At 61.1% G+C, this 27,865-nt stretch overlaps 2 protein-coding genes across 7 annotated transcripts; one reads left to right on the top strand and one right to left on the bottom strand.

Moving 5' to 3' along the window:
- Positions 1-1,948: 1,948 nt before the first annotated feature.
- On the bottom strand, positions 1,949-19,262 carry LOC143823529 (B-cadherin-like). Of its 2 annotated transcripts, XM_077309932.1 has the most exons (16): positions 18,528-19,262; positions 18,297-18,414; positions 13,936-14,150; positions 12,611-12,757; positions 12,047-12,202; positions 11,777-11,921; positions 10,849-11,024; positions 10,002-10,130; positions 9,271-9,456; positions 8,311-8,555; positions 6,024-6,166; positions 4,781-5,005; positions 4,000-4,218; positions 3,468-3,598; positions 3,061-3,207; positions 1,949-2,753 (listed from the first exon to the last, which is right to left on the bottom strand). In XM_077309932.1, exons 1-16 carry the CDS (start codon positions 19,137-19,139, stop codon positions 2,544-2,546), a joined length of 3,204 nt encoding a protein of 1,067 aa, XP_077166047.1. In that variant the 5' UTR covers positions 19,140-19,262; the 3' UTR covers positions 1,949-2,543. The 2 variants fall into 2 exon arrangements, with proteins under 2 accessions (XP_077166047.1, XP_077166048.1); XM_077309933.1 differs by lacking the exons at positions 18,297-18,414; positions 18,528-19,262 and adding an exon at positions 17,724-17,728.
- Positions 19,263-21,983: 2,721 nt separating this feature from the next.
- On the top strand, positions 21,984-27,814 carry LOC143823907 (cadherin-1-like). 5 transcript variants are annotated; one of them, XM_077310627.1, is made up of 10 exons: positions 21,984-22,129; positions 23,049-23,192; positions 23,446-23,601; positions 24,725-24,869; positions 25,132-25,307; positions 25,666-25,794; positions 26,117-26,188; positions 26,864-27,006; positions 27,079-27,217; positions 27,626-27,814. In XM_077310627.1, the coding sequence occupies exons 1-10, from the start codon at positions 22,079-22,081 to the stop codon at positions 27,710-27,712; spliced, it is 1,242 nt and encodes a 413-aa protein (XP_077166742.1). In that variant the 5' UTR covers positions 21,984-22,078; the 3' UTR covers positions 27,713-27,814. The 5 variants fall into 5 exon arrangements, with proteins under 5 accessions (XP_077166742.1, XP_077166741.1, XP_077166746.1 ...); XM_077310626.1 differs by having other exon boundaries at positions 26,117-26,200; XM_077310629.1 differs by lacking the exon at positions 26,117-26,188 and having other exon boundaries at positions 21,985-22,129.
- Positions 27,815-27,865: the final 51 nt, after the last annotated feature.

Raw genomic sequence — 27,865 nt, 5'->3', positions numbered from 1 at the left:
AAAATCTGCTTGGCTGCCAGAGGACTGCAAAGTGGCTGATTTTTCTTCAAGTGGTCCAGAGGGAATCCAGAGAATTACAGGCTAGCTGGCAGCACATCTGTCAGTCGGGGGAGGGAAAATCAGTATGGCTTCCGCAAGGGAAGCCCTGCCTCTTGAGGGCTGGCTCAGAAGCTAAGGGTGACCCAAAGGCCTGCCCACAGGCTCTGGACAAGGCAGCCAAGTCTCCCGCGTGAGCTCAGCAGTCACGGGAGAAGAGAACATTTTTGTGGATTAAGACACAGGAAACAGAATAAGTGGAGGAGAGCCACAAGGACCAGTACTGACCCAGCATGATTCAGTTTTCTCACGACAGATTGGGAGTTAGAGCTGATCCAAGTTTGCAAAGGATACCAAATTATCCAGGATGGTGGAAGCCGAGGGAGATAGGAGCTGGCTAGGTAAAGCAGGATGCCTTGTGTTCCGTTGACCGGGCAGAACTGAACCTAAAACAGCTCCGCTCCTGGGGAAGTGGGTGGGTCTTCGGAGGGGCAGCACCTTGAGGATGGTGGAGGGAGACAACAGGAACAGCTGCCTGGCCATCCTGCCCGTCTCTTTTGACCAAGGCAGACCGCCATTGTGATGGGCTGGGGAGATGCCCCCCTCATGGCTTTAGTGAACTGGGGGAGGGTCATGCTTGCAGGAAGGAAGGTGCAGCCAAAAGCTCTCCCCCTCCATGAAGGATGCAGAAGTACAGCTGTCCTTCAAAGCTTCCTGGGCAACATCTCACAAAGGCCGCTGCTGAATACAATTGGTCTGAACACAGAACTAGATGAAGGCAGAGTCAAACCGCTGGGCCAGGTGCTCTGATAAACATTGGGCCCAGCCCTGCTACCCAAAATCATTTGCTGCTGGCACTTAATGGATGTTAAAAGCTTGCTGGGCCCAGGCGCACCCTCCTGCCACAGCGTGCAGAGTCAGAAGCTGAAAGAGGAGGTGACATCATCAGGGTCAGGCCCAGCCCGTGCCCAAGGAGGGAAGCCTTTCCCTCACCCCCCTCTGCCCAGGCCTGGGAAAGCTCTGCCCTTGGCTGCTTTGTTTTGGGAAAAAACACCTGGCCTGCTGTTTGCTTCAGGGAGGCTGAGGGGGGAGGGGGACGGGGAGGGGGAGGGGGGGCTTCCAGACACCCTCGCATGTTGCTACCCAGCACTGCGGCCCTGCTCCGGGCACAGGCAGGGCAGGCCTCAGGGCCAGCTGATGGCCCTCCACAAGAACACCCCTTCTCCCACCTCAAGCTGCTCTGAGGCTTGGAGAGAGGTCAAGCCATCTCTTGCAGGCACAACACATTTGGGGAGACTTGAGGGGAAGGAACACAGCAGAGTACAATGCCAGAGTCTGCCCTCCAAAGCAGCCATTTTCCTCAAGGTAATCAGTGGAGATCTCCGGGCTCCACCTGGAGGTTGGCAAGTCTAGACTGCAGCCCCTCCTTTCCTTGCTCACCACAGGCCGCAATAGAGCGGGACTGAGCCACAGACCCTTATCTGCAAGGTGGCAGCCAAGGTCTGTCTGGGGCCCGTGCAGAACCCTTCTCCGTCCTCTTCAGGGCCTCCTGGGGGAGAGCGAATGTTAGGCCAGTCTTCAAGAAAGCGAGGAGAGCTGACCCGGGAAACTGCAGGCCAGCGAGTCTGACTTCAGTTGGAGGGAAGGTAATGGGGCTGCTTTTAAAGGGGGTGAGACCCTCAAGCAATTTGTCAACACAGGGAAGTCAGCACAGATCCAGTCAGACCAACCTGGTTTCCTGCACGGCCCCTTCCAACTCTCAGTTGACCCCTGGAGACGTACTCACGCAGCCCACGGAGCAGGACCCCCAGCCTGGAGGCAGCCTCCCGACATAACCCTATTCCATCTGCTGATCCCCAGCCCCCTGAGCCAGGCCTGCCCCACGTAAACATGTAAAGGTTCCATGCCCAAATTAAAAAAGAAAACCTTTATTAAATCTTTACACCCTGATTGTCCAACTCTTTAGCTTATTACCCGGTCTACTTCCCACACAAGTACAAAAACAAGAGAACAAGGAACATGTATAAAAGAGGCAACCTGATTCCAGGAGCACTGCTGCTAGCACTTGGGGGGCTGAGCAATGGGGAGAGGGAAGGACAGCTAGAGGATTCTTGGCAGGACAGGAACATTCCCCACACTTCCCCCTCCCCCATTAGGTCCTTGCAGGGAGCTGCTGGCCCCACACAGGTGGGAAGAACCAGGCAGGCAGAGTGTGAGGGGGTGGGGGCTTGGGGGCTGCCTCCCTGGCAAGGGGTGGGGTCTCCAGAGGCACTTGGGCAGGGACATGAAGGCAGCTCAGAGGGAGTGACACCCCCTCCCCTCCCCTCCCCTCCCCGCTGAGGCAGGCGCTACAGTCCTGGGAAGCCACCGGGGCCCAGCCAGTCAGGCGAAGGGGCTGGAGGGTTGGCATAAGGGAGCCAGCAGGATCCCGGCTGCCCACTCCGATCTTAAGATGGGGGGCAGCCAGGAACCTCCGGCCTCTTCTGCACGGGATCCGTGCGCCTGCCTCAGTCGCCCACGCCTCCCCCATACATGTCGGCCAGCTTCCTGAACCGGCTGCCCCACTCATGCAAGTAGTCATACTCTTGGTCCTGATCCGAGCTGGAGGATTCGATGGAGCTGAGGGAGCCAGCCTCGGAGCCGCTGCCCTCAAAGTCAAACACCAGCAGGGAGTCGTAGGGGGGCGCCGTGGGGTCCGCGTTGGCCGCCTTCAGGTTCTGCAGGAGTGAACAGGGGAGGGCTCCCGATCAGCCGCCTTTGCATTGAATGGCTCAAGGGGGTGGCAGGTGACAGTGGAGGAGCGAGAGGGTTGTGAGTGTCCTGCACAGTGCAGGGGGTTGGACTAGATGACCCAGGAGGTCCCTTCCGGTTATTCTATGATTCTGTAGAGGCCCCCCAGCTGAGCTCTCCAAGCGAGTGACCATGGGGGTAGAATGAGAAGGGTGCAGCTGGCGGGGTGGGAAGACGGGAGCAGGCCTGGCCCACCCTCAACCCACAGGCTGTGTGGGCCCCGTTCTGCCTCACCTCGTGGATGAAGTTGCCAATTTCATCTGGGTTTGTGGGGCGCGGGTGATACTGCGGGGCTGGCAGGGGGGTGGGCACCACATCGTTCCGGAGGATGACTTCTGGGCGGGCATCCAGGCCCCTGTGCAGCTGGCTGAGGTCGTAGTCCTTCGGGAGAGAGGATGGCCACCGTTAGGACAGGCCCTTTGCGGACCTGCAAGGCTGGCCCATTCTCATCCAAGGGGGGGGGGGAATCACACAAGTCCAACAGCTCTCCCTGCAGCTCTACGGCAGGCCGGCGTGCCCACCAGCGTGGTCCAAAGCGGAGCTTGGCACGGCAGGAGGATGGAGAAGAGCTTCAAGGCTGCCCCTGGAGGGCAGGGTCCTCTGCAGCAGTGCCCCCGGCCTCGGTGCCAGGCTGCACCCACCTGGTCTTCCTCGCCGCCTCCCTCCTCGCCGTAGTAGAAGATGTTGTCTCGCGTGTCTTCCTCGGGAAGCAGCAGCGGCTCCTTCACGGCCTTCCTCCTCCGTACAAACAGCAGCAGCAGCAGCAGGAGGACTGGGGTGGGGGTGGGGGGCGAACAGCGACAACGTGAGGCTCTGCAGGAATGCCCGGTGCCCTGGACCCCGGCTGGCGGTGCTGGCTCCCTGCTTCTCAGGAAAGGGAGGCTCTGCCCAGCCCTCTGCCTCACCAGAGCTCCAGCAAGAGCACAAACTAGTCAGGGCGGAGCCACAGTTCTGGGCCTCGTTGTTCAAGGGGAAAGAAAGGGGCAGTGATTGTGATGGGCAGTGCCTGCCCATCACCCCTCCCTGCCCATGCCAACATGGCACTTGGCTCTCGTGCCCAAAGTACACCGCTTGTGCCAGTGCCTGGCCCCCCTCCCCTCACAAAACCCAGCAGGTTGCAGCAGCACACTTCCATGTGTGTGCCCCCCCACCCACAAAGTCGGGCACACTCACTCAGCAGAGCCAAAATGGCCCCCAGGATGGCCAGGATGGCAGGAGCCCCGATGCCAGCCATCTGCTTCTCCCGGCACTGGTCCACAGGCCCCTGGCACTCACAGACGGTGGCGCTGAGGGCCGCTGCCTGGGCCCTGTCCTGGTTGTCGAAGAGCTGGAGGTAAATGCCATAAATGCCCCCCTGCAGGGGCTGCAGCAGCTTCAGCATGGCCACTTCCCCTGCAAGCACAGACGGGGCCTGGGGTCAGCAAGGAGAGCGCCATGCCAGGCAGAGGCCCTGGCCAGCACACGTGCGACTGGGGGCCTGAGCAGGCCAGACCCCTCCCACTACTCCCTTGCCCACGCCACGGGGAAGGCTTGCTGGGCAAGAGGCGCATGTCATGCTGGCGCTAAATGCTGCATCCATGGAGAGGCTGTGCTCTGGGCCTCTGGGAAAGATCACCCTTGGAAAGCACAGCGAGAGTCCATGGCTGCAGGCGTTAAGGACCATTGAGCGCATGACGAGAGCCAGCCTGGGCTGGGGGCTCAAGTGTCCTCAGCTCTGCCACTGTGGTACTGTAGTTAGGCTCTCAGGGTAGCCTACCTCACAAGGCTGCTGTGAGGATACTGTCAAGGAGAGGGGAAGTATGCAATTTGGTCTGGGGTCCCCTTGGGGAGAATTCCTGAGGCTCAAGAGGGCAAGGGGCAGCCGAGCCCCACCCATGGACCTGTGCTGGTGGCAGAGGGAAGCCACTCCCGGCTCCACATGCGCCACCAAGGGCAGGTCCCAGGCAGTGCTCACCCTTGGCATCCATCTCCACCCCCCAGTGTTCATCTGAGCTGTTGGTGAGCTTTGCACGGAAGGGGGAAGTGTTGGGGGGCTCATCCCTGTCCAGGATGCGCAGGAGTTGCGTCTCGGGCTCCCGGTTGCAGATCGTGATCTCGTGGCGGTCAAGCTCTGGGCTGTTGTCATTCACGTCCCGCAGGGACAGCAGGAGGGTGCCTGTCCCAGTTGCTGGGGGGCTGCCTGTATGGGGGAAAGGGAGAAGGGGGCTAGAAGGGCTTCCGGCTTCCAGTCCACACAAAGAAGGAGAAGAGCTGGTTTCTGCAGAGCTGCTTGCCTTCGCCTTCGCCTTCCCTTCTGTGAGGCAAGTGAGGCTGAGAGCTCCGAGAGAACTGTTCTGTGAGGACAGCTTCTAACCGGACTCTGACGAGCCCAAGTTCACCCAGCTGGCTGCATGTGGAGGAGCAGGGAATCAAACTCAGCTTGCCAGGTAAGAAGCCGCCACTCCTAGCCACGACCCCAAGGTGGCTCTTGGCGACTGCCTGGACTCCAGGACACCCAAGATGCTCCCCATGCTGCAGGATGCGCCCCTCCAGACCCCCTGCCCCCACCCTGAGGCTGCCCTCTTCCTAGCTCTTTGCAAATCCCAAATTGCTATGCTCCAGGCCTGCCAAGCACAGCTAGGGGAGTGTGCAGAAGGAGTGCATGCACAAAGCGAACAGCTCACGCCAGCTCTGTGTCTCTGTAATTTATTTTGAGAACCAGAACGGTGCATGAATTGTTAGTTAAGTAAAGGGCACTTAAGCGTGACTATTGGTACTCTTAACATGGCTCAGATGTGCTTTTGGCATCATCAGAAGAGGCACAACGCTGAGCAGCGAGCTGAACTCGGCTTCACTCCCTACCCGTCCTTCCCACCACAGGTCTCAAAGGTGGGGGGAGAGGTGGGGGGTCCCCTCCTCCCAAGCCCTTCCACCATTCCTTGTTACAGGAAGGTGCGGTGCTCTTCCGCTCCACCCCACTGAGGTCCCAGGGAGGGCCACCCAGAACATTCCTTAAGAGATACGGAGGAAGGACGGAAGGGAATTTATCTCCCCCCCCCCCTTAATCAGGCTGGAATGTGGTTTCTCGTGACAGCCTGTGAGGGAGCGCAGCTCAGGAGCCATGTGCCTCTCACACGGGTGGTGACGGCCAGGCTGCTGCTCTGCCCAACAATGAGGCCTTTGATTCCCCCCCCCCCACCCACCCCCTGCAGCCCTACCGTCATCCACAGCCAGAACCACGGCCTGGTAGGTGTTGTTCTTCACCAGGTAGGACTCCCGGTCCAAGGCCGCCCTGGTCGTGATGATGCCACTCTCTGCATGAATGGCCAGCCAGCCCGCCTGGTCATCCTCCATGAAGTACCTGGGAGGAAGGCAGACGCTGAACCCGCCACAAAATAGAGAGATGGCTGCCCAGAGCCAGAGGCAGACAAGGGTGCCCCTCTCAACAGCATCCAAATCCAGGCACATGCAGAAGAGACCCTTCAAAATGCAAGGGGAGAGGAGGGGAGGCAGGATGTGGGGAGGTTGTTTGTGGCCAGCCCCCTCTTTCTCCTCAGCCTCTTCTTCCCTGCAGGAGCCCCTATTTGCCCCCATGAGCCCCCAGAAAAGGCACATGCCTTTAAGCCAACAAAAACATTTCCCCAGAGATATGGCCCACAGGAGGGGACAAGTGCCCCAGACAGCTCTGTGGGAGGGCAGCCCTGTGCTTCTAGGACAGGCCGTATCCTCAGGGCTTCCGGCAAACCGTCTGCCCCAGCAGACGTCAAGGGCATCTCAAGGTTTGAGCAGGCAGAGGATGGAGGGCACCCTTCACTGCCCCAGGCGGCTCGCCTGCCTGGCTAAGTCTCGCCCCATTTCACAGCTATTCACAGCATCAGCCAAGGAGCAATTTCCCACCCCCACCTTATCCAGGCCTTTCCTCTGGGGGGGGGGGGGAGGTGGGGGGAGGTGCTTGCTGAAGCTACCAGGAGGCGGGGCAGAGCCATGGCGTGGCAGGCCCCCTCAAGGGCTCTCAGGTTGCAGAACCAGGTCAGAGACCCCCTCGACTAGAAGGAACACGGGCTTTGGTCAGCCTTGGGTTGGCTGATGCACCTGCACCTGGGGAACCAGGCCCCTTCTTTGCCTCTTGATTGACAGCATGCTCCTGCTCATGAAAGGAGCCTACAAGTGAGCAGCCAGCATTAGATGAAGAAGAAGAAGAGTTGGCTTTGATATGCTGCTTTTCTCTACCTGAAGGAGTCTCGGAGCTGCTGGCAGTTGCCTTCCCTTTCCAGATGCTGAAAGAGGGGGCCCGAATGGGTAGAAGGATAGAGTTAGCCTCTGAGCCAGTCCCCGGTTCTGTCAGTCAGGCAGCCCATAATCATTGTTTTGGACTGGGCGGGTCTCTGAGCCCGGGAAGAACAGATGCTCCCTTACTCCCCCGTGTCAAGGCCAGTCTTCTCTGCTCCGATCGGCCGAAGTTCTGCAGGAGTTTGAGCAGAAGCCCCTCCCATCACCTGAATGGGGGGCCTCCTGTGCATGACGCAGACGGGGGGCCTCCCCAAGCGGGAGATCTCACTGTGCAGGATGTGCATGAGATCACCCACGATGCACCGGAGCACTCCGAGCTGGAATCTGCGCATTACCTGCCAGTGGCCTTCTGTTCTCTGCTGGGCACGGCCTGGCCATTTCTCAGAACCAGTTTGGACTTGACCGTCTGGTCTGCCTCTGGGTTGTTTTAAACCAAAGGATGTGCAGGGAAAATCCCTCAGGAAACTCTACAGCCAGGCCAGAAGCCGCCATTCTCCACCCGCCCAGAGAACTCCCAAAGGAAGCTCCAGGTTGAAGCGAACTAATTAGAATTCATCAAGAAATCTGATAACATCTCCCAAAGTCTTAATGAACAAGGACCTAAGACTTAAAGCCCTTTCAAGCATTTAAACAGCTAAGCAAAACTGAGAGGCTGCATTTGAACTTGATGCAATTATGTTCCACCCCGTTTCCTGCCCCTTTGACCCTGCTGCTTATAACTTCTCTTCCCTGCCTGACACGTACAGCTGCCCAGGAGATGCATCTAAGGAAGTGATTTCTACTCCAGAATACAGACCCATGACTCTTAAATAAGGCTTTGGTCTCTGCTGCAGTGAACACGCCTGATGCTGCCTTCTACTGAGTCCGACCCTTGGCCCACCAAGGTCAGTTCTGTCCACTCAGCAGGAAGCAGCTCTCAGCCAGAGTAACTTTCACAGATCCTCCTACCTGATCTTCTTACCTGGAGATGCTGGGGACTGAACCAGGGACCTTTTGCAGGCCAAGCAGAGGTTCTGCCTCTGAGCCCTGGCAGCCCTTCCTCCCACCGAGGGGGTCTGTCGACAGTGTCCAGAGGCCCTGTCTCAACCCCCCACCCACCCACCATCTAGGTAAGAATGCGGACACGGATCACGCCAGAACCTCAGCCCAGGCCAGCAGCCCAACCATCCCTTCTCCAGGAGGAAGCCTGCTCTGCTCAGCAGCCAAACGAATTACTTGATTTTCTGGGGCTGCCTCCTGTCTGGGTCGCGGGCAGTGTACGCTGTGACTTTGTGCCCTAGAGGGACATCCTCCGAGGCTTCGGCCCTCTTCACTGGGGGATCAAAGACGGGCGCCTCGTTCACATCCCTCACGTTGACCGTCACGGTTGCTGTGGACGTGGGCAGCTTCACGGTGAAGGGGTCTTCGTTGGTGACTGCCACCTGCAGCACAAACTGTCCCTTCGCTTCAAAGTCCAGGCCCTGGGGAGGAAAGGGAAGCGCCAATGTCAGACCCACTGGGCTGCTCTGAAGGCAAGCAGGAGAAGCTGCCCCAGGCCTGCAGTGGCATCCTTTGGGGGGCTGGAAAGGGTCTCAGGAAACTGCTGCGTTGCCTAAACTCAGGCATACGTTAAGCAGCCCCTCCGCCAACCCCATTCTCCTCCTGCTCCAGCTACCTCAACTCTAGGCCGAGGGTGGGGGGGTGGGGGGGACCTCTCTCAGTAATGCCATCCTTGGGACAGAAGAGGGTCCAGCCTCAGTGGCTGCACGGGAAAATGGGAGCTGCTCTTGCAGGCAAGGTGAGAGCAACGAAGGCTCGCTGAACAGCAAGGAAACCGGGGCCAAATTCCAAGCTGGGCTGAGCGCTGTTTCTCTCGGATGAACAGCCCCTGTGGACTCCCACCCCAATATCTGGGGAGGGGGCCATGTTGGTTTTCAGCAGGGGAGTGGAATTCAGGTCCAGGTTCACCTCATGGACCAGCAAGAAAGCCAAAATGCTCTTCATGGGCAAGCAACAGCAATCAGAAAAGGAAGCCTGGCATCTCCTCACCGGGCATTGTTCTGGCATATGCCATGTGGTGCCCCCCCTCCCCACGCTGCTGTCCTCTGGCTTGCCCAAGGGACAAAGACCCCCTGGCTGCAGCATCCGCCCCTCCCTCGGCCGTCTCAGCATGGCAGATGCAAGCCTTAGACATACTTTGGCTGTCTCCACAATGCCTTCATTGCTTTCCAAGTCGGTGGACACGCGGAAGAAGCCCCCTTCATTGCCACGCACAATTCTGTACACGGCACGCCACGCAGCTGAGCCAGCCTCGTCCATATCCGTCACAGACAGTCGTACGACCTCCAGGTTGGCCTCGTTCTCGGCCACCTCTGCCGTGTACTGCAAAGAGCGCAATTGCCCCAGAGGCAAGTATTTCAGCATTCATGCAGCATGTCTGGTGCAGTCTCTGCTGACAGGGAGCAGCCCGCCAGAAGCACCCGGGGGTCATGAGCTGCACTCAGAAGAACCATTCAATCGAAGTCCCATCGGCCACCGTCAGCAAACAACAGCAAACAACGACACAGGGCGGCATGAATAAGACTTTTGGGACGGGGCAGGACATCTTGCTTTCCTGCTTTCGACTTATCCAGGCCCACGGCCCATCCAGTTCCCCCTGCTGACCCCCAGCAGGCACAGCTTGTGTGTTGCCTCGCCTATAAAACCGGTGTTCATCAGGAGCCGTCACCCACCCAGTCCTCCACTACCACAGTGGGCCCCGGGGCAATGGCGGCCAGGAAGAAGGCGTCAGCCATCAGAGTAGCCTCAAACATGTCCACGTTACTGATCTCCCCCCTGCCCCCCCCCAGCTCCTTTGTGAGGCAGCCCGGGGAGATCAGCTTCCGGGGCAGACACACGCAAAGGCCCAGAGGAAGGGGTCCCTTTACCAGGGAGGGGCTGAACTGGGGGGCGTTGTCATTTTTATCGGCAATTTCAATCACTGCAGATCCCGTGGTGGTCAGCCCTTTGCCTTCCAAGTCGGCAGCTTGCAGGACGAGCGTATATTCCCGCACTCTCTGGAAGAGGAAGGTGTTGCTTCAGCAACAAGCAGGCAGGGGCAGCCCTGAGGACCAGAGCAAGGATTCCCACCGGCCATCTGGCTGATCCTCCGCCAGTCCTCGGGGTGCCCCCACCGGCCCCCCCAGACCCAAGCAGGCCTCTTTGCCGGCAGAGGCTGCCCTCTCCCGACGCTCCTCTAAGGCTCAGGGGCTCCCCAGTGAGCTCCGCCCTTTTCCAGCGCTGGAACACTTGTGGGAGCTGGAGGAGCCCCAATCCCGCCCTGCGTCCCGAAGCCGGCACCCAGCAGCAACACCCAGGATTTGGGAGCCACCAGCCCTGCAGGGGCACTTCTCCCTCCCAACTGGGTCAGCCGCTTCAGCATTTCTCTCCTGCTTTTCCCTGCGGTTTGGAGCAGCTTTTGACAAATCAGCAGTTTAGACACCTGCTGCTCCTTGGCAGCCACTCACTCGACAAGATCTGTGGCTTGTTTTAAGCACCAGCCTCTCTGCCCAGCCTCCCTGCAAGCCGGCCAAGGCACCTGGGGGGTGGGGGGAGGGAAGCAGGCCGCTCCAAAGGGAAAGGGAAAGTCACCCAGGCGCCTGGAAGGGCCAGGAAGCACCGACCCACGGCCGCAAGGTGGCTGGGGTGCCCCTGGGGGAGGCCCTCTGTGAGGAGGCAGTACCCCGGCAGGGCCTGGCCAGAGTCCTCACCAGGGAGCCTTCCCGGGTTGCTCACCTCTCTGTCCAGGCCGCTGGCAATGACACTGATGCTGCCCGTCTGTCGGTTGACAGCAAACATGTGCTTCTCGGGCTCACCCGGCGTTTGGGTCACAATGGAGTAGGCGACCACCCCATTGTAGGAGTCCACGGCGTCATCAGCATCCGTGGCAGAGACTTGCATCACAGAGGTCCCTGGGGGGCGGGGGGAGGGGGACACACATGACACTGCCTCGTCCAGTCACCGGTCCAGCCAGCCTGCGGGACCAGCAGCGGCTTTGGAGGCCATCTGCAGACCCCCTGGTCCTGCTGGCAACGGACTTCCTCTTGGAGAGGCTGGTGCCCTGAAGCAGGACCCTCTGGCCGGCAGGCTGCATGCTCTGCCCTGAGCCCAGCCGCCATGCCAGGACAGGGAGGGCGGAAGTGGGCTCCTGGCCTGCTGAGTGATCCCCTCCCTGAGCAGCGGCCATGGGGCACTCCTCCTGCAGCCGCCTCTGCCCCCCCCCTCCCCAGACCAGGCAAGACATGTGCTTCCTCCCTGGGGTCTAGCAGGCTAGTGCATGCCCGCAGGAGCCTCCCGCCACTCCTTTGGAGTGGAAACCTGAAGAATGGCTTGAGGACAGCCCTGCAAAGGAAGCCGGGGCCCGCAAGCGTCTTGCCCCTCGGCCAGCTTGAGGCTCAGAGCCCCCCCCCCATGTTCACTCCACACTCCTGAGCTGGAGCGCAACCTTCTGGCCCGGGCGGGACCCTCTGGCTCTTAGGAACCCAGCCGTAAGCACCAGACATGCTTCAACAGCACCCTTCAAAGCACTTTGGGAGCTAAATCCTAGCCGAGCTCTCAGAGACACAAAAGCAGCGGGGGGGGGGGAGTCAGTCTATCCTCTCTCCTCTCCCCCCTTCTTGATGCAGCAGCTTCCTCCTCTCGGCAAGCGCACCATCCCCCTTACCAGGTGTTGCTCCTTCCACAACAGACCCTCGGAAGACCTCCTGGGTGAACTGAGGCCGGTTGTCGTTTTGGTCCGTGACCGTGACTATGATATCCATCGGCTCCTCTACCGGCTTCCCATTTTCAGACACAGCGTGGGAAAAGAGCTGCAGTGGAAGGAGGCCAGGAGGGAAAGCGCTTGAGCCCCTCGGACTCCCCTCTTTGAAGCAAAGCCCCAAGTGAAAAGCCGCCTCCGCCGGCCGGCCAGGCCCAGGAGGAGCCACTCACTCACGTGGTACTTGTCGATGGCCTCTCTGTCCAGGGGCTGGGTCACCTTCATCCAGCCCGTCTCCTTCTCAATGGTGAAGATGCCCTCAGGGGGCATGTCCGCCCCCTGCCCAGTGATGCTGTAGAAGATTTTGGTCACTTTTTCCCGATTGGACTTGATCTGAGGGCGGAAGCAAAGGCTGGAGCACTTCCAAGCCAAGAAACAGCCACCTCTGGGCACGTGAGGCCGCCTCTCTTTCGGCATCTGAGGTCCCTGCCCCCCCCCCAGGGCCTCTGTCGGAGAAGGGCTTTAACTGGCCCTACCCCCCCAAGCTCCTTGGAGCTGGGATGGGCTGAACCAGGAACCGTTCGTGGGCCAAGCAGGGGCTCCACCACTAAGGCATGCCCCCCCACTGGTCACACAACTCCAAGAAGCTGCCTCTCTCCGAAGAAGAGTCGCCAGGCCTCTTTGTTCCCCCCCCTCCCATCCCCTCCCGGGAAGACCTAGAGGCACAGCCAGTTCAGGGCCGAAGAGGCACCTTCCCCACCCCCACCCAGGGGCCTGGGGCCTTTCAAGACCCAGCTGTACCTGGACTAGACTCTTGGGGAAGGGACCCCTCTCGTTTTCGGGGACCTTGATGGGCGGGATCACCCAGTCCCTCTTCTGCCGCTTCAGGCCAGTCCCAGGCCCCGGAAACCTTCGTTCCTCCCCTCGGTGGGCTCCATCAGACTCCCCCTGCAAAAGGGCAGAGTCTTCTGTGCGGATGAGAGTCTAACAGAGTTTCCCCCCTGCTGACCGCTGAGCACAGTTGCCCAAAATGGGAATCACAATCTCCAACCCCTGCAGGAAGGAGCACAAACGTGGACAGGCCCCGCAACGTGGTGGCCCCTATCTGGGGTGGCTGCCCAATGAGCCTGGAAAACAAAGTCTCCACAAAATGTCAGGCTCTGGTTCTGGCCGCAGCCCCTCCCACCCTGGGCAGGACCATCCCCGGCCCCAGGGCCAGGACCCCAGGACAAAGCAGCCTGGGACTCCCAGCCCTCCTGAGGAAGCCCAAGCGGCAGATGCAGCAGCAGCCGTAGCCAAAACACCCCCAAACCAGCCTGCGCAGAGGGCTCACCCTGACACAGCCCACCATCTCCCCTCTGCTGCTGAATTCTCACCTGCCCCCACCCACCCAACCGGCAGGTGGGCACAAGGCACGCCTGTTTAATTGCCAGGAAGGAGGGGGGAGGGGCACTAGGGCAGGCCCTGGGAATTCACTCCCACTAAGGACACGTCAACCCTCCCCCCCCCCCCCCGAGTTTGGAAGAGAAGCTTGTCAGTCTTCTAAAGCCAAACAAAAGGAGGAGGATGATGATGATGCCATAAAAGTTCAGTTGTGTGTGAGGGAAGTTCCATGGGGAAGGCTCCAGACTCTCTTGAGTTCTCTACTATGGGAAAAACAGGCACTGTGATGCCTTTTAATGGGATGGCCAGGAGGCCTCCCACCGCTGGCAACACCAGCTGAGCGCCCGGCAAATTCGTGCATTTGTAGGACTGAGGGTAGCGCATGAGTAGATGCAGCAGGGCTGAAGCCAGCAAAGGGGGCAGCTGGAGAAGGCAGGCCCGGTGCCGCCAGAGGAGCCAGGCTGCCCGTGCTGTGCTGCCATCCTGTGCAGGGCATCCCTGAAGGAAACCCCAGCAGCTGCGCACCAGCCTGGTCTCCAAGGCCGGGGAGCCCAGGGCTGCTATTTCGTCACAGGAAGAACTCCCCCCCCCTTGGGCACAGGCTGCTCCTCCTCAGAGGTGTTTCCTACCTGCCCTGGGGAGGAACAGCCCGCCCCATTAGCATCCTTTCGCCTGCAGAGGCACAAAGGTTGCCATGGCGCCCGCGCTCCCCGGAGGGCAGCCAGGTGCTCTCTGCAGATTACCTGTGCAGAATGGCGGCCTTTGTTCCTCACGGTCACCATGGCGGAGGAGGACTGGGTGCCGGCGGAATCCCAGGCTTGCACCACGAAAGTCCTCTGTCCCCCACGAAGCTGGGTGTGGTGCCTCACCAGGACCGTGCCGTCCGCCAGCACCCTGAAGCTGGCGTCCCCCGTGCTGTAGCGGGCTGGCTTCCATCCCAAGCAGCCTTCAAGCCAAACTGGGGGGAGAGCAGGTGCCGCCATTAACGCAAGGCCTGGATCCCCACCTGGGGGAACCACTCCAAACAAGCACTCCCCACCCCCACCCCCACCCCCACCGCTGCCCACCCCCCTTAACCAGGCAGCGTCTGCAGCTCAAAGTCCATCTGACTTAAGCCCTCCTGAGCCCAGGAATTGTTATCTGGCCAAGCCATCCTCTGACAGCCTCAGCTCAAGTGTGAACAAGCTCCCTAATGGAGGGTCTGGACTTTGCAGAAAGGAGGCTGGAATGCGCCTCTGATAAGGAATCTTCCCCTCAGAAACCAAAGCCCCCCTCCCTTCCCCTCCCCCTCCCCCAGAGATTTCAGGTAGCCTCTGGCCAGGGGAGGGGCTTTGTTTGTCTTTTCAAGGCTGGGGGATGGGAGGGCAATCAAGAAGCCAGCCCTTGAACTGCTTGGACCTTGGGGGGGGGGAGTGTTTACCCCAAAGCCTAAGGGCGAGGGAGGGGAATCCAGCCTCAGGCAGGATTTAGTCTTTAGTCTGCCAGGGCACAGGAGGGAGGGGCAGGCCAGGCCCTACAGTCTAAGCTCCGGCCTTTCTTTCTTCCACCACCACCGTCCTCCCAGGCCTGGCCTTAAGAGTCCCGTGGGTCACACTGTTGGTCTGAAGCAGCCGAACCGAGTCCGGCAGGGGCACCTTTAAGAGGAACAAAGTTTTGCTCAAGGGGTGAGCTTCTGTGGGCAAGCCCCCTTCCTCGGGTACAAGGTCAAGTGTATCATCCTGTGCCGAAAGAAAGCTCATCCCTTGAACAAAACTTGTCTTAAAGGTGCCCCTGCTGGACTCTAAATCTGTTCCCCTGATCTTGTTTGGGATCTTGCTGACTCCCCCGCCCCCGGAAGTCCAGCGTAGTCAGTGCGTCAGACTAAGATCTGGGAGACCCAATTCGAAAGCCCCCTCAGCCCAGCCCCTCTCACTGGGCTGTTGGGAGGCTAAACAGCTTTGGGTCCCCATTGGGCAGGGAATACACAAGGAAATCTATTCCTTAGATTTTTAAATCTACTCCAGGCGAAGGCTGCTTGAGAAGATCAGCTGCCTGGCTTGCACGACGAGACGCTCTTCATGATTTAGACTAAAGCAGACACAAGCCCACAAACGCACGGGGCTCCCACCCTCTGGGCTCTGAGGCCTGCAGCCCCCACAGCCAGCCCACCCTGGTCTGTTCAGCCCTCTGGTGACCTGCTCCTGGGACCACGCCCAGCCTTTCCTTACCTGGCCAGGATCGGGAGCCGGAGCAACACAAGCAGGCGCTCTGCTTATTTGGGCATGGAATTGGGGTCCCCGTGGGTGGGCAGGGAGTTGTGAGTTCCAGCACTGCAGGGGTTGGACTAGATGCCCCTAGAGGTCCTTCCCAACTCTAGGATTCTATGAAAGCCCCCTCCTCTGGAGTGCTTTCACCAACCTCAAATCATAGAGGAAAATAGCAACAGAGGCAGTGGGGGAGGGGAGCTCTGCCCCCCCCCCCCTCTGTAGCCCTCTCTGCACACGGCCATTCCAGGACCCAAAGTTAGGGGTAGACAGCAGGGTACTTCTCAGGAATCCTAGACCTGCCCCCCCTTCCCACGGAAGGCTTTAGGGGCCATAACCAGCACCTGGAGCTAAGTGAGGTGCTCAAGCCAACTGGGCCCCTGCAGCCACAAGGGCCCAGCAGCCTCCAGAGGCACCCCTACGGAGCATGCGTGCCAAGGGCCCAACCAGACCAAGTCCAGCCAAGACGCGGAGCTTCCTCTCGCTTGGCAAAGAAGCTCCAAGGAGGACCCCCACCCCACCCGCCGCAGCCTTTACACTAGCCCCACTCGGGAGCCACACGCCAGCAAGAGGCCTTGCCTGCAGGCTTCCGCCCCCTCCTTCCCGCCAGAGGCTCAGGCACGCTCCACTTCCCACCCAGCAGCAGCTGGCCTCTAGAGGAAAAGGGATGCTGGGGAGCCAGCAGGACAGAGGAGGCAGGCCCCAGGACATGCCTGGCCCAGCCAGAGGAGGACACGGGCCCCTGGCACGGCTTCAGGCCAGGCCAAGACCACCGACAGGGAAGCCCCCCACCAACGGCTCCCTTCAGGCCTCCCCTACCCTCGAAGCAGGAAGGCACGCTGCAGCTGCGGTCGCCTTGGGACCAGCATCATCCTACAGCGTGGAACGCTGGGCCTGATCCGCCATCAACAAGTGAGCAAGGAAGGCTGGACAGAGAGGGTCTTCGGACACCCACCAACCCCACTCTGCCACTCTCAGCACATGAGCAGCTTGCCCCCCGAACGACTTCCCTGCAGATATCCCAGGGTCCCCCCCCCCCACCAGTGTGGCTTCTGGCCAAAGTCCTGCAGGGAGAGCAGGAAGGGAGAACTCAGCATGGCCACAGTGGGGTCCAGCTGAGATGCTAGAGCCTCCTGCTGAGTTCTGGGGCTCTGGTCACAGATGGCAAGGCCTCCCAAACACAACAGGAGCAGACCCAGGACGCTTGGGGCAAGAAGACAGAGTGCTCGGGGCTCCCCCCCCCCCCCAGCGAGTAGGGCACAGGACTGCAGAGTCACTCAGGCCTCCTCCCAACAAGGACAACAAGATCCCCACTGCGCCCCCCCTGCCCCCCCTCCGCAGCCCGCTCATCACTTAATGGCATCTCCTAAGTGCTGCGGCCATTAGCAGAGCTCCAGAGCCTCCAGGAAGCAGCTTCCTCTCAGAGGGTGTGGGAGGCAGCCCCCCCCCCCCGAACATGCACAGGCAGCCCTCTGGCAAGCTGCCCCATAGTGTCTCACCCAGCCAGGGCCCTCTTGCCCCTGAATAAGGCCTCGTCTCTAGAGGATGGGGGGGGGGGCAGCCAGCCGTGGGAGTTACTAGGCCTCCGCGGAAAGCCTGCCTGGGCCCTGCAGGGGCATTCCAGCTCGGCCGAAACAGAGCAGTGCTCCATCTGTGGGCGCCCTGTGACCCGTGTGGGAGTGGGCTGTGGGTCTTTTCTCAGAGGCCCTCCACCAGCTAGCCCAGAGTGCAGGAAGTGGGGGTGGGGAGGCAGCGACATTCTTGCCCCAGCATCCACCCCCCCCCCCTTGGCCGGACTGCTGGCACTGGGCTCTTGCCAGGCCACCAGATGCCAACCCCATGGGGGCCGCCCTCAGCCCAAGGGGGCTCGCAAGGCTTCCCAGTGGCTAATCCAAAAGCACAATGTAACCCGGCCTGCAGGCTGCGCCCGCTCGCCCCACTGCCCTCTAGAAATGCACCCTGAGGACCAAGAGCCCGCCTCCCCACCCTCGATCCCCTTTCCCCTGGTGGGGATGAGCAAGCAGACTGTGCCCCCCCCCCCGAATGGCCTCTAGAGCCGCACCTGGGAAGTGGGAGTGCCAGAAGCGCCCGCCAGGCCCGGAAGGGGCACAAAGCCCGGGGCCTGACTCGGGGCGCCAGGAGGTTAACAGGCCTTGGCCCCCGGCCAGGCCCGGCTGGGTGAGCAGGTCACTGTCGGGCACGGGAAGCCGAGGGCATTCTGACCACAGGCAACCCTTCTGGAGCTCACCCCCACGTCGGGTGGGCAACTTTTAACAACTGGCACGCACCTACAAGCGGATTCCAGCTCCCCCGACAAAGGAGACAGACCAGCGACTGTCCTGCACACAATGCGGCAGCTTCACAAGGGCGGGGGGGGGGGCGGCGGGCCCTTCGGAGGCCAGGCCAGCCCCCCCCCCGGAGAGCAGGGGAAGGGGGGGCCACACCCTCCGCACCACGAAGAGCCCGGGCCCACAGAACTGGGCAGACGCGCCGCCCCCGCCCTGCCCCCCAGCCAAGGGCGGCAGGAATGCGGGAGCCGCCCACGACTCCTCCCGCCGGCGCCCAGCTCCGAGCACTCCCCGGGGGCCTGCAGCGACGCCACTCGCCACTTCTCCGGCTCCGGGCCCCGATCCCCACCCGCTCTCCGGCCGCCCCTTCCCTTTCCCCTTCCCCCTCGCCCGGCGCCGGGCGGGAGCGGAGACTCCCCACCTAAGTCGGGATCCCCAACGAGGAGGCGCCCCCACGCCGGTGACCCTCCCCCCCCCCCCGCCGAGGCGGCAGAGCGCGACTCCTGCAGCCCCGCGCCGTCCCGCACCGTGCCCGACGGGGCGCTCCCCTCCCTTCCCCTCGCCGCGCCTTACCTTGCCCCAAGACTTGGCCGCGAGGAAGGTCTTCGGCCGGCACCTCGAAAGTGCAGCAGCCCGCGGCTAAGCCGGCGCCACACGGGGGGGAGGGCGGGTGCGCGCACACGGCAGCCACCTGAGGCGGAGAGCGACGGGGAGGAGAGGGGGGTCAGGCGCCGGTCCAGCCCCGGCAAAGCAGAACCCCCTCGGCCGCCCCCGAAGCGACGCGAAGGGGCTCCGTCCGCTCACCTGGAGCCAGAGGAGGCCGAGCAGCGCCCAGCGGCTTCGCGGCAGCCCCATCGGCGCGTCGGGCGGGCGGGCGGGCGGGCGGGCGGGCGAGGAGCTTCTCTCTCGCGGGCGCGGAGCCTGGCTGGGCTCTGGACAGAGATGGCTCCTCCCTGGACCGACCGCCCCGCCGCCGGGGGCCTTTAAAGCGGCCGCGCCAGGTGAGGATCGGCGGGCGGCGCTCCCGCCCGGCCACGCCCGCCAGGGGGACGACCCACCCCCCCCACCTCCCCCGACGGCTCCCAGGGCACCCGAGGGGGGGCTGCGGCCGCCAGCTCTGGCAAGCGGCCTCGTCTGCCCGGCCGCCTGCTTCATCTGCAGCCGCCTCCCCCCCCGTCGGCCTGATCCTCTCCCGCTGGGGGGGGGGGGCTGCGCGCGGTTGTCTCCCGGATCTCCCGCCGGATCTGCTCGGGGGCCTGGCAGTCCAAGCTCAGCCCCGACCGAGTGCCGGTGCCAGCCCTGCCTGGCCGCGCCGTCGGGCCCCGCCAAGCCGGACGCCCTTTCGCTTTCCAGGGGGCCGCGGCGGGGGGAGAGGGGATAGCCTCCCGCCGGGATCTGGAAATCCTCTCCAGCCATGCTCAGAGGAATGACCGGCCGAAGCAGCGCGTGAAGCTCTTTCTCCTCTGGCCGGCCTCGGGGCCCGTCGCAAGGCCCGCGGAGCCACCCGCGCAGCGCCCGGGAAGCCCAAGGCGAGGCGGGATGTCTGGCGCCCGTGCCCCCTGCGGCCCATCCCGGTCCCCGGGGCGCTCCCCCTTCTCCGGCACGTGGAGCCGGCCCCGAGGGAGCTGCGCAGGCCCCTTGGCGCGCCCCGACCGCCTCGCGGTCCCCGCCTGCCACCTACCCCCGCCTGCGCCCCAGCAGACCCCGCCGGCCAAGGGAGGCGCGGATGCCACGGACCGGGAGGGCGACGGGGCTCCTCAGCTTCCACAAGGCCCCCCAGAGGCCGCACCACGCGCCCCTCCTCGGCTGGGCTGAGCTGGGCTACTGATGGTCCGTCTCCCGACCCGGCTTGCGCAGGCCACGGCTCGGCGGGGGGCGCCCGTCCCGCCGCGGGTGCTTGGCCCTCTCCCACCCCCCGTCCGGAGAAAACGAAAAGCCCTGGCAGGAGAGGCGTCCGCTTCCCTTCCGTGGGCACGGGGCGAGCAGTTTGCACGTGTGAAGCGGAGCCGCTCCCCCCCCCCTCCAGTTCCGCCGGCCGAAGAGCGCTTGGAGCGACTGGGAGGCCGCCGTAGGCCCACGGGCTGGACGTGACCGAACCATCGAGAGGAAGGGACCAGAGCCCCCCACACGGCCGGCCCAGCTGAGTGCTGGAGGGAAAGGGATCCGGAAGGGCCTGGCCTGTTTGGCCCTGCAAAGGGGTGGAGCGTCCAGATCCCCAGAACCCATTTTAAGAATGGCCGGAAACAGTAAAGCCAGGCCTCTGAGCGCGTGCAAGAGCCAACTGTTCTCCTCCCAGGTTGTTTAGTTATTTACTTATTGCTTGTATTGCAGAGTTCCACACAGGAAGTGTATCATAATAAAAAATATGTACCCAGGGAGGTCCAACGGTTATGCAGACTCACTGAGGACTGAGCAGCCCTCCTGAACACCACATCTAAATTTTCAATCCATTCCATCGCAGCTGGGGAGAGCACAAAGAACTCGGTCACATCTCCCTGGAAAGCACAACACTCACATTCCTGGGACACGTGGAAAATAGTTTGGCAGGCTGCACCACAAGCACATTCGGGACCCGGTATTCTGCCTCACTTAAGCAACAGGTCTGCACAACTGCCGTCTTCCAAACTACACGTGGCAATTAGCCACAAACTTTACACGACAATTAGCCGTCTTCCATGCTTTCATGTGGCAAGTCAAATCCTGTGGGTCTCTCAATCTTGGTCAGATTCTGGAGAGGGTGGGACAGATGGCCTCCAAGTTTGCAACTGTTCATTCCCTGGATCGAAATGTGGTGATTGCAGGGCTGGTGCAGATGTGGCTGCCGGGCATCGGGACTTGGGTCAGGGCAGGCCCACGTCAGCTGTGTCTTTGTCTCTGTTTCCCACAATGTGGATGGTCATTCGGTCAGAGTAGGTTTCATGCATCCATTGACGGTTCTCCTGTTGAGCTGGACATCACGCTCATGGCCACGGGGACTGCCAAGCCGCTCCAAAGCCCCAAAGGTGAGCATCTAAGCGTTGCTGCAGACTCATCCCAAGTGGCACCACATGTTTTTGGGAGAAAGTTGTATGCACATCTCCACTGCTACATGGGTTTGTCACTAAGGTAGTAAGGTAGCTCTTGAGATGGAAACAGGAGCATTCTGCTTTTCCCTTACCTGGGGTCAATTGCCATGTGCAGTACATTTCAGCCAGAATGTTGAGGTCCCTTTCAGTATCTCCTCGGTCCTGTCAACTTGTGACCTCCTGCAAGCACCACGTCATCAGCCTAAGCAAACGTCCCTGCTTGTCTTGGGAACATCATCAGAGATGTATAGATGGAGAGAGCCAAGATCATCTGCTGCAGAAGGGCCGTCTGTTCCCCCTTCTGTGCTTTTGGGGTCTCCTGGATCCAGGTGTGCTGAGACATGCACTCCGACACGTGCAGCCGTGGAGGTGACTTGAGCTCCCTGGCCACTGGTTCTGGGCTCCGCACTTGCTTAGTTGAGAGGAGGGCGGAGGGCCAGGAACGTGTCACTGCATCCCTGCAAGCAAGCTTGGGGTCTGGATTAACCGTCCTCCTTCCACTTGCCTTCGGTGCTCCCCTGTCCTCGTTCACGGCGGCTCTGCACAGCCAGCAACCCCAGGGCTGCCGGGCTCTCCTCCTGGTAACTAGCCACAGGTTGCAGACCCCAAAGCAGCCAGTGGCCAGTGAGGGTAGGGATCCAGGGCCAAAGCCGAGCCGAGGAGCACCTGTTTGGGGGCACCTGGCTGGAGGCTCAATCCCAGGCTGTAGAGCTTTGTGCGCTCCCACAGCGCCCTCCTGTGGCGGCCCAAGGGCAACACTCCCCTCCACTCCATGTCATTTTGGCTCAAACAAAAAGACTCAAACAATAAAATCAGAGTCCAGTCAGGCACCTTTAAGACCAACAAAGATTGATTCAAGGCATGAGCTTTCGAGTGCAAGCACTCTTCCTCAGACTAAGAACTCCCTGTCCGAAGAATGGGGAGTCAAAGGAAGCAACACGAACCAGCGTGGGAGGTTTCCAAGGGCCCCGAGTTGGAAGACACTTCAGTTCCTTTCCCACCAAGTCTCTGGCAGCTCCGGGAGACCCGCTTTACAGGCACGCGAGCAGTGGGGGGGGGGCCACGCAGCATTCACCCTGTCCCCGAGCCTTCCAGAAGACCAGCCCCAGACCCCTTGGAGGTTGTGGATGAGTCACGGCTTGGATCAAGCACAGAGGGCACGTGGGTGATGCAATACTGCTGGCCTGCTCCCAAGGGGTGTGGAAGCCAGGGCCCTCCCCCCGATGAGGGTGCTCTCTGGCCTGCCCAGCCCTGGCCAGAAGGGCACCAAGGGCAGAAGCCGAGTGCAGCATGAGGACTCTCTTTGGGACCAGCCTCCTGGTCGTCTTCCTTGCCCCTCAGGTAGGATCCCCCTCCTCCTTCACCCGAGAAAGGCTCTGTGGCAGTGGAGCCTTAGAGGAGCGGGGAGGCGGGTACTCATCAATCATGCTATGGTGGAGGGGGGTCGTTAGTACACTGTTGGCAACCCAGGAGCTCTGTGGCATCCAGCTGTGTGCCCCATGCCAAGCAAATTCAATGGGGCGGAAAATAAATCCATAGTCAGGGCAAAGGGCTGAGCTCCTCCTGGGCGGCCATTCCACAGCTCTATGTCCTCAGTTTGGACACAGAGACTGGCTTTCTAGGAGGCAACACTGCAGGGAGCCAGCGTGGAGTCACCTTAAAGAGCGGGGGCCTCTGATCCGCAGAGCTGATTCCCCACTTTCCTCTGCCTGCAGCCAGCTGGGTGACTTTGGCCTAGTCTCCATTCTCTCAGAGCTCTCTCTTTCTGACCTCCCTCACAGGGTGTCTGTTGTGGAGAGGGAGGGAAGAAAGGGGGCCACATACCACTCCCGAGGAGTTAGGATGCGAGATGAGTGATTCTGTTCGTTTCTTGGGGTCATAGGTCCTTTTGGCCAGGTGTGGATTCCGTGCCTGCCAAAGAAAGAGAGAAAGAGGTTATCTGTGTTCAAAGGCTGCCTGCGGAGGCTCCCGGTGCCCCCTTGAGAATTCTGCTGCCGCCCAGTCGGGCCTGAAGCAGAGCTGCCTGGAGATGGTTTCCTCTGTGCTGCTGCTGGTCACATCTCCAGGCCACTCAGCTCTGGGCAATTCCTCCCGCTGGGTGCAGACGACTGCAGGATAAGAGCTTGAGAACACATCCCCATGCCCGGCACCAGGCAAATTCAAGCACAGCCCCTGTGGGGAGCCCGCCCAAGGGACGCCCAAGACCTCTGGGGCTGGGCTAGAAAAGGCTTCTCAACCCACCTCTCTCTTTTCCCTGCAGGTCTCGCTCTGCTTGCTGAGGGCAGAGGCCCTGTCCCTCCCAGAATCCAGCCCTGGGCTGAGGCGGCACAAGAGGGACTGGGCTGTTCCTCCAGTCTGGTGCCCCGAGAATGAGAGAGGCCCCTTCCCCAAGAAACTGCTACAGGTGCGGGCAGGCAGGGCAAATAGGCCAGGGGGAGGGGGATGAGGCTGTAATTCCAGGGGATCCTTGGGTCCCCCCTGGAGGCTGGCATCCCAGTGGCAGGGAACCCCCTGAAACCCCAGCAGGACTGGTCTTGATGCTCAGCCCCCTCTCCTGTGGAATGAATCCCATGGAAGGCAGTGGTGGGGAGGGCAGCCCCTCCCCTCTGGACTCAAGACCTGCCGGTCCCATTCCCGACCTTTCCATTTCCCACCAGATCAAATCCAACAAGGACAAAGAGACCCAAGTATTCTACAGCATCACGGGCCCAGGAGCAGATGCCCCCCCTGTGGGCACCTTCAGCGTGGAGAGAGCCACTGGCTGGCTGGAGGTCACCCACCCACTGGACAGGGAGTCCATCGACAAATACGTTGTGAGTCCCTACAGGTTACGATGGGGGGGAGCAACCCCCCCCTGCCCCCTTCGAGGACAGCCAGCCTGGGTTGTGGTTAGGCAGCCAGACTGGGGACGCAGGGGTGGGGGGAGGGGAGGTTTGGATCCCCCTTGACCATGGACATTTGCTGGCCCAGCCTAATCTACTGGAGAAGGTTGAGGTGGGGATAGAACACCAGAGAGGCAAAGGGCCCAGAGCCCATTCCTGGTTTATTTCCCGTCTTTATCGGTCCCCTTTCTCACGAAGGCTCCAGGTGGGTTATTCAGGGCAAGTCAACACAGTCAAAAGGATCAGAGCTCCAGTAAACTATGCAAACAGATCTAGACCTCAGGAACCTGAAGCCAAGCAGAGGTCTGAGAGGAAGCATGTGCATTCATGCGACATGCTCAGCAGAGCAGAAAGGAGAGGGCAGGATTGCGCATACAGCAAAGGTCAGCACTTACTCGCCACAGTAGTCCTTATCAGTGTACCTCTGCCCCGTTATCAGTGTGCCTCTCTGTCATGCGTGCACATGGAAGCTCCTGCCTTGCGTAAAGCTCTCCTGGCCTAAAGGACTCAACCTTTGTTGCCCTGTTACCAAAGCGTCTCTCGGAAGGATTTCATCCCAGCAGAGCCCAATGGCCCCTTAAAGGCAGTCCAGTGAATCAAGTGGCTCTTGTGGGCAATCCCACACGTGAATGGGGGCGGATCCAAGGCTGAGCGTGGGCTGCCCGAGGCCGTAGCCCATCCCGACTATTTCCTCTCCATTTACAAGTTCTGGGCAGCAGAACTTTCAGACCCTTCGCAAACTACGGCTGGACTGGGCCAACCTGCACCACGCGTGTGACGCTGCCTTCTAGCAGCATGGCCTCAGAGCCCAGCAGCCCAGCCACTCTCCGATGCCTCTGGCCCTTGGAGCCGGAGAGCCTGTCCGCAGAAAGGACAGGAGAGCAGGGAGGGCGCGGAGTAACCGAGCACCAGATCACACTGGGACCCAGGGGATGCTGCTTGGCTAGATCCCCAAGAGGCGTTTCCCAAGGAAATCCCTGGCTGCTTCAGGGCAGTGTGGAGGAAGGGCCCCTCTGCTTGGAGGATGTCTGAGATGCCCTTCCTCACGTGCCAGCTCCTCGCCCACGCGGTCTCCGCCAATGGAGAGGCCGTGGAAGAACCCATGGAGGTGATTGTCAAGGTGAGCGACCAGAACGACAACCGGCCCCAGTTCACCCAGTCTGTCTTCTATGGATCGGTGCCAGAAGAAGCCACACCAGGTAAATGTGCTTGGATGTGCCTGAGATCTGCGATGTGTGTGCTTCATGGCCGTGAATGGGAGTCCTGGCTGATTTCTTCACCCACCCCCCTACATGTCGCAGCCAGAGCTCCCGTCCGCAGGGCCGGGAGAGCAGCAAGAACTTTGGCCAAAGGTCACCTGGCTAGAGCTCATGCGATTCCCCCAGCATCTTTTGCTAGGCAGACTCGCTTCTGCTGCTCCTTTGGCCGCCTAGTTTCTACCCTTTGTCTCTACGTCCCCAGGGACCAACGTGGTGCAGGTCACGGCCACGGATGCAGACGACGCTGTGGATTCCTACAACGGAATCGTCTCCTACTCCATCATCAGCCAAAGCCCTCCAGCGCCCGACCCCCAGATGTTCACCATCAACAATGATACGGGCATGATCAGCTTGATCAGACCGGGGCTGGACAGAGAGGTAACGGGCAGCACCTCGTGGGCTCTCGGGCATAGGAGGACCTTTCCCACACCTGCACCTTGAGGTCTGCTATGAAGTTTGGGTACAGAAAAAGGTGCTTGCCTAAGGAGACGTGCCTGATGGGGTCCCTCTGCCCACTTTCTTGCAACCGTTTATCAAAGGCCCCCTATATGGGGGCCAGGGGAGGCCTGTGGGCAAAGGTCTTGCTAGTCCTGTACATCCCTCCAGTCGGTGGATCTGGTCCTTTCCCCCTCAAGTCCTGAAGGGATGGAGTGATCAACCGAGGGAGGTGTGTGGTCTGCTTCTCCTGGGGAGGGCCATCAACTCACCCCGTTCTCTGTGTGTTCTTTGCTTGCAGAAATTCCCCAAGTACACACTGGTCCTCCAAGCTGCAGACATGCAGGGACAAGGCTTAGCCACTACAGGGACAGCCGTGATCTCTGTCGGCGATGCAAATGACAGCCCTCCGATTTCCCCCCCAGCCACAGTAATAAGCCTTCTCCTCATCCATCCCCCAGCCGCACTGTGTGTGCCAGCTCCCTCCAACCCCCCCCCCCAAGAGTATTAGCAGCTTCCTCCAGGGCTGGGCGTGGGAGGAAGGGAAGCACTCCCCCCTTTCAGGGGGAAATGGCTGGCCTGCCAGAGGATGTTGAGCAGAATGTCCTAGCCAAACTGGGTGCCCTTCTTGCCCAGCAGTGAACGAGCTCCCCAGCAAGTAGGTGCACCTGCTCAGGTGCTCCCTGGCAGCACCCACAGGGTTAACTCCCTGTGCTGAGTCAGTCAGGAAATGCTTCCTGCCATGGGTTCAGGTCAGCTTCCCAGGAATGGAGCGGAGGGACCAGCTGCAGCAGCAGAGCGACCAAGCGCTATCCCTGGACCAAGTGAGCCCGGAGGTGGGTGGGGGTGGGTGGGGGTGGGTGGGAAACCAGGGAGGCTGCTTGGGGGCTTCCCCCTCTTCCTCCCGCAGGAAGCAAAAGGCCTCCCTGTTCAGGGCAGCCTCTGCCGCTCCCCCCCCCCATCACTTGCTGATGCCAGCGTGCCTCTCCACGGGGGGGGGGGGGGGTTGTGGCTCAGGGGCAGAGCCTCTGCTCGGCCTGCAGGAGGGCCCCGTTCATCCCTGGCAGCCTCTTCAGTTAGTGGCCTGGCAGGCAGTGATGGGAAAGACGTTTCTCTGCCCAAGGCTCCCAGGAGGGGGCTGCCCAGTCGGAGAGGTGGACCAAGCATCTGAGTGAGGACAAGGCAACAGAAAAGGAGCCCAGGAGCAGGGGAGGGGCCGGCAGGAGTCACAGCAGTCCCCCAATGTTGGCCCCCAATTTGTCCGTCTTGAAGGTGCGCCTGGGCTCTGGCTCTTTTCTCCTGCTACGGATACTATAAGGCAGCTTGATCTGCACACAGGGTGGCAACTGGGGGCCAACGCTTCTGCCCTGGGCAAGAGGGAACTGCCAGCAACAAAACAAAAGGCCAAGACCACAAGGGGCAGAGGCAGGAAAGAAAGCTCCACCAAGATGCCAGAACAGGCAGGCTGAAGCATCCTCATTCTCCCCTCTGCTTCCCAGACTGCTGGCCAGGAGGGGCCTCCCCATCCGGTACTGACGGTCCATGCCCTGGACGTCCTCACCGGCCTCCCTGCGAGGGGCCTGGCTGTGCACCTATTTCGGCTCGAGGATCCTCATCAGCCCTGGACCCATATCAGCAAGAGGTAGGCAGTGGGAGCCCCTTTGGGAGCGGGCAAGCCAGCTGCAGGTGCCCCTAATGCATGTTTCCCTTCCAGTGCTACAGATGCCAGCGGGCGCTTGGACAAGAGCCACATGATGCCCAGGGGGCTGGAACCGGGCACCTACAAGCTGCGCTTTGAAACTGGGGCTTACTGGCAGCAGCAGGGCTACACCAGCTTCCACCCCTACGTGGATGTAAGTCTCCTGCCCGGGGGAGGCATCAGGCAAGCAAGCCACTGGCACAAAGGGTGGGCCGCAGGCCACGGGGAAGGCCGCTTTCCCTGTAGGCAGCACCACTGGGGAATGGCCTGAATGTGTGAGCATGCCCGGTGGCTGCCACCTCACCCTGTGCCCTTCCTGCTCTGGGGTGCGGAAGGGGCCCTTTGCAGGGGACAGACACCGAAGCCGCCTCCTGAAGTGGGGGGAGGGGCAAAGGAAGGGGAAACGGGCCATGAGGAGGGCAGCTGCCAACAGAGACCCCCGTCCTTGTGGCTGGAGACAGCGGCACCCATGGACAAGTCTCTCTTGCTGGCAGCCCCAGAGGAGGTGCATCTCAGCCAATGGAGGTGGGCAGCCTGGGAGCTGACCCTTTGTCTGTTCCAGGTCGTTTTCTCAGTCACAGGAGAGCAGAAGGTCCACATCCCTCTGCTGCTCAGCCCCTACTCCTACACCACCTACCGGGGGAACTAGCAGGAGAGCCCAGAGGAGAAGCGGAGCTGTGAGAGGAGACCCCAGCTCCAGGCACCAGCAGCCTTCAGCAGCACAAGGATAATAAACGGATTCTCCCTCAAAGGGCTGTTGTTGTGTGAGCAAACTGGAAGCGGGCCCCCGGGTTGCTGCCTC

The sequence above is a fragment of the Paroedura picta genome, chromosome 14 (assembly GCF_049243985.1).
Source record: "Paroedura picta isolate Pp20150507F chromosome 14, Ppicta_v3.0, whole genome shotgun sequence".
Classification (NCBI taxonomy): Eukaryota; Metazoa; Chordata; class Lepidosauria; order Squamata; family Gekkonidae; genus Paroedura; species Paroedura picta.
Note: the sequence above shows the minus strand (reverse complement) of the source record. Positions and strands in the feature narration are given on the sequence as shown.

Bases quoted from the DNA above. Each gene is read 5' to 3' on its own strand.
- LOC143823907 (XM_077310626.1), top strand. From the start codon at position 22,079: ATGAGGACTCTCTTTGGGACCAGCCTCCTGGTCGTCTTCCTTGCCCCT. The intron at 22,130-23,048 runs GTAGGATCCCCC...TTTTCCCTGCAG, and splicing joins TCGTCTTCCTTGCCCCTCAG to GTCTCGCTCTGCTTGCTGAG. The intron at 27,007-27,078 runs GTAGGCAGTGGG...TTTCCCTTCCAG, and splicing joins TGGACCCATATCAGCAAGAG to TGCTACAGATGCCAGCGGGC.
- LOC143823529 (XM_077309932.1), bottom strand. From the start codon at position 19,139: ATGGCTGGAGAGGATTTCCAGATCCCGGCGGGAGGCTATCCCCTCTCC. The intron at 3,599-3,999 runs GTGAGTGTGCCC...CCCCCACCCCAG, and splicing joins GGCCATTTTGGCTCTGCTGA to TCCTCCTGCTGCTGCTGCTG. The intron at 2,754-3,060 runs GTGAGGCAGAAC...TCACTCCTGCAG, and splicing joins TTGGCAACTTCATCCACGAG to AACCTGAAGGCGGCCAACGC.